This window comes from Liolophura sinensis, chromosome 8 (genome assembly GCF_032854445.1).
Source record: "Liolophura sinensis isolate JHLJ2023 chromosome 8, CUHK_Ljap_v2, whole genome shotgun sequence".
NCBI classification, from domain to species: domain Eukaryota; kingdom Metazoa; phylum Mollusca; class Polyplacophora; order Chitonida; family Chitonidae; genus Liolophura; species Liolophura sinensis.
The window spans coordinates 2,158,372-2,170,393 of NC_088302.1; the positions used below are offsets into that span (position 1 = coordinate 2,158,372).

At 37.6% G+C, this 12,022-nt stretch overlaps 1 protein-coding gene across 1 annotated transcript; it reads right to left on the reverse strand.

Annotated features, from left to right (window-relative positions):
• Window positions 1–835: 835 nt before the first annotated feature.
• On the reverse strand, window positions 836–4,495 carry LOC135473998 (zinc finger CCHC domain-containing protein 10-like). Its single transcript, XM_064753974.1, has 5 exons — window positions 4,402–4,495; window positions 3,201–3,362; window positions 2,892–2,948; window positions 2,477–2,497; window positions 836–1,231 (listed from the first exon to the last, which is right to left on the reverse strand). The coding sequence occupies exons 1-5, from the start codon at window positions 4,446–4,448 to the stop codon at window positions 1,021–1,023; spliced, it is 498 nt and encodes a 165-aa protein (XP_064610044.1). The 5' UTR covers window positions 4,449–4,495; the 3' UTR covers window positions 836–1,020.
• Window positions 4,496–12,022: the final 7,527 nt, after the last annotated feature.

Consider the following 12,022-nt stretch of genomic DNA (forward strand, 5'->3'; position numbering starts at 1 on the left):
ATAGCTTAATGTCAGATTTCAGATATGTATATATGTACATGTATGCAGATATGTACTGATACCTGACAAGTCATACATATAGCTGCTGATCAGATATTCTGGCAACAAATACACAGTTTCTGATCAGATATTCTGGCAACAAATACATAGTTTCTGATCAGATATACCTGGCAATTCAAATACACAGTTTCTGATCGGATATACCTGGCAACCCCCCCAAAAAACGGCTTATTTTCACACATACCCAACTACTCAAATACACAGCTTCTGATCAGAAATAACTGGCTACTCAAATACACAGCTTCTGATCAGATATATCTGGCTACTCAAATACACAGCTTCTGATCAGATATATCTGGCAACCCCCCCAAAAAACGGCTTATTTTCACACATACCCAACTACTCAAATACACAGCTTCTGATCAGAAATAACTGGCTACTCAAATACACAGCTTCTGATCAGAAATAACTGGCTACTCAAATACACAGCTTCTGATCAGAAATAACTGGCTACTCAAATACACAGCTTCTGATCAGAAATAACTGGCTACTCAAATACACAGCTTCTGATCAGAAATACCTGGCTACTCAAATACACAGCTTCTGATCAGAAATAACTGGCTACTCAAATACACAGCTTCTGATCAGATATACCTGGCTACTCAAATACACAGCTTCTGATCAGATATATCTGGCTACTCAAACACACAGCTTCTGATCAGATATACCTGGCAACTCACACAGCTTATGATCACACATATCTGGCAACTCGTACATGAAGCCTCTGATCAGATAAACCTGGCAACTCAAATACACATCTTCTAATCAGAGCAAATCTAAAATATAATTGTAATTCATAGTCTCCATGCCATATTCATCACGGGACGAAGATGTAAACATTTTTCTTTTCTCCTGGCCGACCAGTTTGTTATCAGATTTACAAGTTTCCCCATTTAGGTGTTCAATAATGATTAATGTTTCTTTCATGAAGGTTAATAATGTTTCCTTCACTTAACTCCACTAACGTTTCTTCCTCTTTTTGGCTTTGCTCTTATGTCTGGAATCGTCTGAAGACGAGGAAGATGAAGATGAGGAACTGGAGTCCGAGTCAGAGCTGGAGTCACTAGAGGAGTCAGAACTATCCGAAGATGACGAAGATGAGGATGAAGAAGAGTCTGACGATGAAGATGAAGAAGAATCTGACTCCTCGGAGCTTCCTTCACTCTGTGATCTGAAAACAAGAACACAAACTTTTGTATTGATTTATGTACGCTTGGAATTTTACATGTAGGTTGTAATTAACAATTTTTCATTCATATGACAATGAGGAGTCATAAGGTACTATTAGTTATATGGTTACTCAGTGATAGGAAATGCAAATATATAGTGTCAATAATCTATATTGAGGATTATTGACACCATATATCTGCTTATCCTAGTATCACTGAGTAACCATGTAAAGAATTTATCCTTTAAGACCCATCAGTTCAGTGCAGAAGACCAATGTATAGGTGCATCACTTTAGCGATGTGACCACTGTACACACCTTCACAAACCAACCAAGGGAGATAACCCACTCAGCAGACGCATTTGACTGTACCCTACGTTGTTGTCCCACGAAAAGCAGAGTATTTTCGTGGGACGCAGAATAATATTGGTTACATGGCTACTCAGTGATAGAATGCGCAAATATATGGTGTCAGTAATCTTCATATTGATGCCAAGCCCAGCATGAGGGTTACTGACATCAGATATCTGCGTATCCTGTCACTGAGTAACCATGTAATGAATCGCTTCAGCAATGTGACCATTGTATTAACAACTCAATATAGGGAGATAACACACTCAGCAGACACGTTTGACCTCGTCTGCAGGATTCAAGAACATATCTGTACCCCACGTGACCGTTGTTGTCCAATGAAAAGCACATACTTTGTCTGATGTGGGATAATGCACATATACTCTGTCTCCTTGTGGCAGTGCTGCCAGGGTGTTCACATTGCCACCACGATACGTCAAAAGGAATGGGGATGGAAATCGTGCAGAGCCTTGGGGAAACCCATAACTTTTCCACATACAGCTAGAGAGGAAGCCAGCATAAGCTGGATCTGAGCTCAGAGCAACCGCATTGGTGAGAGGCTCCTAGGTCACTGCAATGCCTTAGGATGCCATGCCCTCTACTACCCCCCTCCCACACACCTCCCAAACAAACTTTAGTGGCTTGTGTGTATATTTATTTATTTGTTTGATTGGTGTTTTATGCCGTACTCAAGAATATTTCACTTATACCACAGCAGCCAGCATTATGATGGGTGGAAATCGGGCAGAGCCCGGGGGATACCCACGACCATCCGCAGAGCATGTGTGTATAAGGGAAGCATATATGATCATAATCCTTTACATACAGATGTATAAGGGATGTGCCTTGTCATTATTAAGTCATATACAAGAAGGGAATTTACTAAATGATATTTACCTTTTCCTGTGTTTCTTTGATCTGAAAATATAAAAATAGGGGAAATATAAAATGATTACAGACATTTCATATCAAGTCCATACACGTTATTGAGCATTTAATGCTGAAACAAAGGTATTGGCAAAAGGGTAAAGAAAATCAAAGATGAATCAAAGAATCAAATCTGTCTTCTGTTAATATAAAATATATAGAGCAAATGTTATAGAGCTGCCTCACTAAATCATCTTCTCATCATGCTCAAAATATATCTGCTTATCTACATGTACTTCACTGTGGACTACTGTTCAGTAATATTGCCATGCCTTAGGTAAGACACGGCACTTCCCTCAGCTATTCTGTAGATGAGGCAGTCGTTGTCTAACCACTGCAAACTGCCTATCTTAAGATGTCATACAGTATTAAAAGTCAAACGTACCTTTTGGATTTCCGAGCTTCTAATCTGTCTTTGTCTTTAACACTTGCAATTTTAGCTCTGAAGGTAAAGTGAGAATGAATTAAGTGAGCAGGCCACTTTTTCATAGTACATTAATATAAATGAAACACTGGTGACAAGGAAAAACCATCTCCCCATATAGAAAGTTATATTACTTTTCATCTTTTTTGAGCAAGTACATGTAACATGAATAAAACAAAATAAGGACAGAGCAGTTAAAGGAACTCAGATGCAAACTCTACTAAATATATACACATCTCACTTCCAATTTTACATATTATGTATTCTCACAGTGTTTCAAGTTTTTTCTTTTCTTCGTCATCTTTCATCCGTTTGGCCAGTTCTTTTGTGCGAGACTGCCTCTGAACATACTTTCTCTTCCCTGTACACTCGTATGTCCAGTGACCCTTTTCCAGGCATTTCTGACACACCACATTCTCTGTACTCGACTGACTGAAAATAAAACAAAACTAACATATATAATAAAGTCCACTTCTGCTTGCTTACATTTTATTCATTTACTTAATTGGACATTTTTCTATTACCTGTACATAACGGTGACAAAGTTTATATGCAGAGGACAGTGGAGTCCCTGGAGTAAACAACACACCTTTGTCAGGTGTTTATTCATTTATTTAATTGGACATCTATCTTTTACCTGTTCACAACTGTAACAAGGTTTATTGGTTGAGGACATCAGCACGCCAGGAGTAAACAACACACCTTTGTCAGGTGTTTATTCATTTATTTAATTGGACATCTTTCTTTTACCTGTTCACAACGGTGACAAGGTTTATTGGCGGAGGACATTAGAATCTTTCAAACAGCCAACAGGAATCTAACCAACACAAACCTTAAACTTTTGTGCCATAGTCTGCGTGATTAAGTTTAAAATTTAGAAAGTTATGCATGTTCTTGTTCATGACATTGTCTGACGAGACATTGCCATATAATTAGAAAGGATTTAATTAGCGCATAGTCTTGATAAGGTCTGTATACCCTATGTAATTGGAGGATTATTTTGATGGGTTGGCTGTTATACTGATTGTTGTGCTGTGTAAAATAGGTACAAAGATACAGTCAAATACTGCTATTCACATTTTCTGATAAATGCCACATCAGCCTTGATACCCTTATGTTTGAGAATTTGAAAATACCATACTAATAGAGTCTACAAACGTAGCACAAACACTTGGAACCAATTATACGTGACCATAAATTGTAGCATTGTACTTTTCTATTTGATCATTCCAATTAAGAGCCTGTCATATGTAGATCCACCTGCAGATGGAGGTCTATCATCTGTAAGGACGTGTCTTCTGCGTAACACACCACCACCAACAACAACAACAACAACGTAGTACCAGTTTTCTTGCGATTTCTGCGTTACGAATTAGCGGGATCTCACTCAGGAAGGTAAACATATGTTTGAACAACTCCGATTCACCAGTTCTGTAGAGGGATCTGTAACAAACTGGACAACTGGGCCTACCTTGGGGTGAAGAATGGTTTTCCTCTGTTTCGAGATATCGCAGCCATGTTTATCAGCTGTTCAGGGGAAGTAACTCTCCTTGCTTTGCTCGGAGTGCCCTATCAGCTAATCACAATTGGAAAAAAATTGAACTGAATTAGAACTAAACCTGTCACAAAAGATTTTGCAACACGTGGACTTCTAAAACCCAAGTTCTATATTTTAGATTGTGTCAGTATTTACTGGGCTAATGCTGGTCTTGGCAGACCCGATTTATTGTTTAGCTGGGGGCTTCCGTTGTCCAGGGGGTAATTTGTACGCCTGCACAGCACGACCCAGAAACCTCCCACCAATGCGCTCATGATGTCTACCAGCAACCCACGATTGGTCGTGGGTTTCCACCAGGCTCTGCCCAGTTTCCTCACACCATAATGCTGGCCGCTGTCGTATAAGTGATATATTCTTGAGTATGGCGTGAAACACCAATCAAATAAATAAATACTCTTTAGCTCTTACAACATTTGTAAATGGTCACAAATTAGGAAGGCTACCAGTTGCTAATACACAGTATAGGCTACAACAGTACGGTATAGGGCCTACATTTTCTTGTAGTTTTCTTTGTGTGAATATGCTTAACTTAAGTGGTCAGTAAATGGAACCATTCCATTATCTTAAATGTTATCTTAAATTCTAGATAACAATAAAATATTTTTCTTGTAAAATATCCATATATATCCACACGTGGCCGAGATTGTTAAACTGCCACGATGGCCGTAATGACCAAGGCCAAAGCCTCTCGCCAATGCTGTCGCTGTGACCTCAAGTCCGTATAAGTGAAACATTCCTCTGTACGGCGAAAATCACCAGTCAAATAAATAAATACAACTGTTTAATGTGGATTAAAACTTCAGCAACAGTTGCAGTTGCAAATTTACTGTTGGCAATGGGCTGCTCCTGGTTATCTACACCAGTAAAGATACTGAACCAGATCGCACTCGTCCCAAGAAGTTTTCTGTAGGCTCAATATTTCATCCGTATGATGACTCTTTTTCAATCCGCCTTTAATTACAGGACGATGTCCATCGGGCTAGAAGATTGCCATCGTAACACTTTTATTCAAATGGGGATTCATCTCAAGTTCCTCGAAAACCATACAGATTATATTTCTCTTCTTAATGGCTTCAGTCGAATATTTGAACGCGCTGTCTTTCAATCAGTATTCACCTATATCGATTTGAGATCTGTGTTGTTTTTTTTTCCAGCTTAGCTTCAGAAATACAGATCGGCACATTTCCACTACTAACCTGGAACTCGGGCCTGTAATCCTTCAGTAGTTCTTACTTCATATCACCTAGTTATTCGTAAATAATAATGGCCATAACGTAAAAATTAACGCATGTACCTGTCGCATCGAAAGCTACAACCCAAATCTTTCGATACGATTCGTCCCCCATCCACCTATACCGTCTGGAAAAAGATAAACTCGTGCAACATTTGGATCGAAACCAAGAAGGTTTCATCATTGAAACGGTTGGATTGACAGCTTGTTTTGGTGTTTTAAGATTACTTTTTGTTTTGATGTTCAGTAGTAGGAACAATACGCAACTATCGCGTAAAATGATGATCTTAATTTTCAGAAGAGCTCCCGAGTCAACCTGAAGCAGAGACCCGTCATTTGAAAATGACGGTTGGCGAAGTTCCCGGATGCTGTCCGAAGGGATGCGTTGGTTAGATTCTTTATATTCCCATATAATGAGGCGGTACAGAATAGTTGAAAGCTCACGGTACGACTGTTCGCCTACAGCTAAGAAACTTTCAGGACAAATTGAATGCAGGTAACAAGACCGAGATCCAGTTTGGTGAATATAACGATTCAGGGCGGCTAATGTGAAAGTTAAGCTGGAAGCATGACCAACAAATCTCAGACCTATCACCCATTATGAATATATTTGAAAACTGTGGCCTTTGAACATGAAAATCAACAACGTGCACGTTATATTCTTTACTTTGCCCACTGAAAGACCATAAGTACCATGCAAAAATATCCAAAAGAATGAACAATGCTTATTAATTGTCCATTGTCCAACAAAAAGTGATATTTCTAATCTTCTGTTCTCTGCTATCATCACAACCCGTGTGCATGACGTTGTGTCTGACAAATAAACGACTTGCCTTACCAGGTATAATGTTCAAAGCTATCGCATATTAAATAATATTAGGTTGTCTCTTTACGTAGTACTTGGGATGGTGTGTCAGCAAAAGATGGAATGGTTGTGGTTTCTGCTTTCTATCCTGAGCTTTGTAGACTGGAAGGCATTAAAACACAACGTTCTTGGCTAAAGACATTGTCTGACATGCCGACTAACGGGAAGAAAACATTTCTTTTCATTGAAAATTTATCATACTGGAATTTTAAGATTGTGGACTGACCAGCTAATGTATTCTATGCATACCCCTGACATAAATATGCGATTACTACACGACACAATAGACCCATTACTCAGTGTTTGTATAACTGTCACTATTAGGGTTATGGGCAGATATAAAACGAATCTCCGTCATTCTGAACAGTTTGCCTTGACGAGTCTGTGCTGTTCTTGTAAATCAAAGAATATGGGATATTTTAAAGACATTAAAAGATAATAAAGCTGAGTATCGGTTGGATTCAGAAATAATGTGCACGTATATCTTTGGCTGAAATTCATCCAGATTTTATCAACCAGATTATGGAGTACTAAAGAGATTTTTGAAGATGTTAAGTACTGAAGGATATCAAACACTGATTCGAGTTTTAGGTGATCAAAAGACAAGTTACCAAAAAAAAAAAAAAAAAAAAACGTCGCTGTTTTTCAGTGATTATCATACTCAACACAGTATTTTCAGTGATTATCATACTCAACTCAGTATTTTCAGTATTTTCAGTGATTATCATACTCAACACAGTATTTTCAGTGATTATCATACTCAACACAGTATTTTCAGTGATTATCATACTGTAGCGATTTTGTTTTTATGTATATATCTTCTTAACGATACAGATATCCCAGTTCCAAATCACACCATTTACTACAGGGGAAAGCACAATATTGGTAGCGTGAATCACCCAGTGTCGAACTCTGGAGCAATATCTGTATACTGCTGGAGACGTTCGCTACTATGGATTCTTTTGAATGTCAGCTCGGTCAGTCCGTATCATTCAGTAGTATGTTTGGGAAAACCACTAGTTAGCTCTGAACTTCGAATAACCAAGAAAAGTCCGATTTTTAAAGTTCAACAAACAGCAGCAACAGTTTTATTAAAATAGAGTGACAGGAGTATGTTGATATATATATAGGTAAAAGTGCCAGTACTGTGTACAAGCACAACATCTGTACTTCAGATGGTTCAGATAACTGTGTTAGGGATATCTCAGGGAGGTATTAAACCTAGTACTGCTGTGATAGTGGTATGTCCTACTGGTGTCATATAGACAATATGTCAGCCATGTGTGGGGGACATTATCCGTAAATAATACTTTCAGGTCTTCTCTTGGAGTAACAGTTCCAGAATTGGTCCAGTAATAACTTGGGAAAACGAGTTCCAAATTCTGGGACTCGGCGTCTCACTGTGCCGAAACTGGGAATCCCAGTCCCATGATTGCTCAGGGGCACTTATGCACAAATTCTCCCAGTATAAATGTTTCAGCTCATACTTGGGAATTATAAAATTTTGGTCCAGAAAATCCCAGTGACAAACTATTGAGATATACTGTCTCAATCATGGTTGGGAATATCAGTCTCACAGCCTGGGAAAGTCAGTCCCACAGCCTGGGAACACTTGTGTCACAATTTGGAACTAGCAGTCCCACTGTCTCTAGGTATGCTCTAAAGCTGAAATCCCACTTCAGTGCTGACAACTTATCTAGCTACCACTTTACACTGCTTATATACATGTAAAATACCTGCCTTAGAAAGCTAACTAGGTGGAAATTTAGATGTTAACACGACGGTGGTCCGAGATCATCTGGGACTAAAAGTGGGAATTTGCCCAGTATTTATAGTCTACGCCCATAGATATTCATGAGTACCAAGGATGGTACTCAGAGCACTGATTGGCTAATACCAAAGTAACAACATCTGTGTATAGAAATACTAAACATGTACATGCGTATCTAATGTCATGGCGCATTTTTCTTTCTTTTTCTTAATAATGGAAAGATGAACAATAACTTGTAGGTAGAAAGGAGATGAGCCTGTGGAGTGAAACTATTTACTTTCGCAAATACAAGTTAATGCCCCTTTTTGAAACTCTTCAATATGAGTTTAACACTAAAGGATGTCGTAAAGTAGACAACCTCGTCTAGCGGCAGTTCACCGTGAACGACGATCGTGCGCGGCGAAACAACAACAACAACCACAAAAAAAAAAAATGATTTAGTGTCTTAAACTTGGTATAAAGGACGTTTTATGCCAAAATCATGCCACAGTCAGTGAGTACTAATGTTGTTTTTAACTGGAAAGATGCCGTACGTGGTTTGTTACAGCAAGAATATGTCCAAAAGTAATGGAAACTCTACTCGAATTTGTCACTTCAAAATATTAACAATGGCGGATGTTTCGCCAAACTTAAGGTCGCTAAAAAAAAAAACTGTTGTTTGCAACCTAGTCAAACAATATCTGATCACCAAGCTTGGAGAGAAACTCCTTCAACATGTCAGTGTATTATACGTGAAATATGGTGTTCTAATTAAGTCATCAAATGTTAAAATTCTTACGTTGGAAGGGACAGGGGTCCACGGAAACTGTGTCCTTCAAAAGTTATATTAAAGCGCCAAAAACAACTTGCTCTCATGAGTCCACAAAATATCCTGTCTCTATATGTTACAAGAAAAACATATATATATTTCAAAATATTCCACAAAAATTCTAATTTAATTTGAGGATATGTCTAACCCATAAAAATTTACATTCTACTGGTAAAACCTGTGTCTACGTTATGGACAAGGCAGAAAATTAACCCCTAACCTACCATGCAATTATATGAAATCATATACTGTCTCTAGCAAAATCGCCACAATACTCAACTCAGTATTTTCAGTGATTATCATACTCAACACAGTATTTTCAGTGATTATCATACTCAACTTAGTATTTTCAGTGATTGTCATACTCAACTCAGTATTTTCAGTGATTATCATACTCAACTCAGTATTTTCAGTGATTATCATACTAAACTCAGTATTTTCAGTGATTATCATACTCAACACAGTATTTTCAGTGATTATCACACTCAACACAGTATTTTCAGTGATTATCATACTCAACTCAGTATTTTCAGTGATTATCATACTCAACTCAGTATTTTCAGTGATTATCATACTCATACTCAACACAGTATTTTCAGTGATTATCATACTCAACTCAGTATTTTCAGTGATTATCATACTCAACACAGTATTTTCAGTGATAATCATACTCAACACAGTATTTTCAGTGATTATCATACTCAACTCAGTATTTTCAGTGATTATCATACTCAACACAGTATTTTCAGTGATTATCATACTCAACTCAGTATTTTCAGTGATTATCATACTCAACACAGTATTTTCAGTGATTATCATACTCAACTCAGTATTTTCAGTGATTATCATACTCAACTCAGTATTTTCAGTGATTATCATACTCAACACAGTATTTTCAGTGATAATCATACTCAACACAGTATTTTCAGTGATTATCATACTCAACTCAGTATTTTCAGTGATTATCATACTCAACACAGTATTTTCAGTGATTATCATACTCAACTCAGTATTTTCAGTGATTATCATACTCAACACAGTATTTTCAGTGATTATCATACTCAACTCAGTATTTTCAGTGATTATCATACTCAACTCAGTATTTTCAGTGATTATCATACTCAACACAGTATTTTCAGTGATTATCATACTCAACTCAGTATTTTCAGTGATTATCATACTCAACTCAGTATTTCGAAAAAATAGTTTTATGTCATAAATTAATATAAAAGAATCATGACCGTGACAAATTCAAGGTACGTAATAGGGCTTTTGTTGTTCCTATGGCGGTATCTGTACATTCATAACATTTGTGTGTGTATGATGCCTTTGTAGAAAACTGATTTAGTATACATTATTTTTTTTCTACGATACAAGTCGATCATACAAATCTATACTATAACAAATGAAAAGACGTAAATATAAGCCGTTATCGCCTTTGACCATTGTTCTAGAGCTGTATAGATATACAAGTATAAAGACTATATATATTGTGGCGATTTTGCTGGAGACAGTATATTATGTCATATAATTGCATGGGAGGTTAAGGGTTAATTCACTGCCTTGTCCATAACGTAAACATAGGTTTTACCTGTAGAATGTAAATTTTTATGCGTTAGAGATATCCTTAAATTAAATTAGAATTTTTGTGGAATATTTTGAAAGATTTTGAACACATAGAGACATGATATTTTGTGGACTCGCAAGTTGTTTTTGGCGCCTTGATATAACTTTTGAAGGGAACAGTTTCCGTGGACCCCTGTCCTTTCCAACGTAAAAATTTTAATACTTGATGCTTTAATTAGATGACCATATTACGTATCATACATTTGCATGTTGAAGGAGTTTCTCTCCAAGGTTGGTGATCAGATATAGTTTGGCTAGGTTGCAAACAACATTTTTCTAGCGACCTTAAGTTTGGCGAAACATCCGCCATTGTTAATATTTTGAAGTGAAAAATTCGAGTAGAGTTTCCATTACTTTTGGACATATTCTTGTTGTAACAAACTACGTACATCATCTTTCCAGTTAAAACAACATTAGTACTCACTGACTGTGGCATGATTTTGGCATGAAACGTCTTTGTACCAAGTTTAGGACACTAAATCATTTTTCGTTGTTGTTGTTTCATCGCACACGATCGTAGTTCGCGGTGAACTGGCCTCAGACCCCCATTAATTTTCCATAAGCGACAATGTGAAGGTCTATCGCTGTAGCTCAGTCCCAAACATTGCGTGGCCAATAATCTTTGGTGCATGCCTGGCCCAGCCTGTGAGAAAGAAGCCATAAAAATCTTGACATAGGTTAACCGTCAAAATCTGGACCTTTCCATGCTGGCAGCTGGGAGGCGTGCCTAGCAATGCCAAGGGGACGTCACGCGCAGCTTCATCACTACTTCACACCTTGTGTCCTCTCGCCCAGAATTTCAAATTTTCATCAATAAAGCTCACACCTCCTCAAAGTTTAGACAGTTTCCAGCATTTTAATACCAAGCATGCACCTGTACACCAAAAATGGACGCCTGTGAGCCCAAAAAGACTTTATACCCTAAAATACACAGAATTACATTCGTACATCCCTACCGAAAAACGGAAGTTGTAATGGAGGTCTGTGCCCAACTGCCGTTTGACGAAGTTGTTTACTTTACGACATCCTTTAGCGTTAAACTCATATTGAAGAGTTTCAATAGGGGCAATAACTTGTACTTGAGGAAGTAAACAGTTTCACTCTACAGGCTCATCTCCCTTCTACCTACAAATTATTGTTCATCTTTTCATTATTAAAATCTATTTACAGTTAGATTTTTGCACCATGAGATTAGATATGCATGTACATGTATAGAATTTCTATACATAGAAG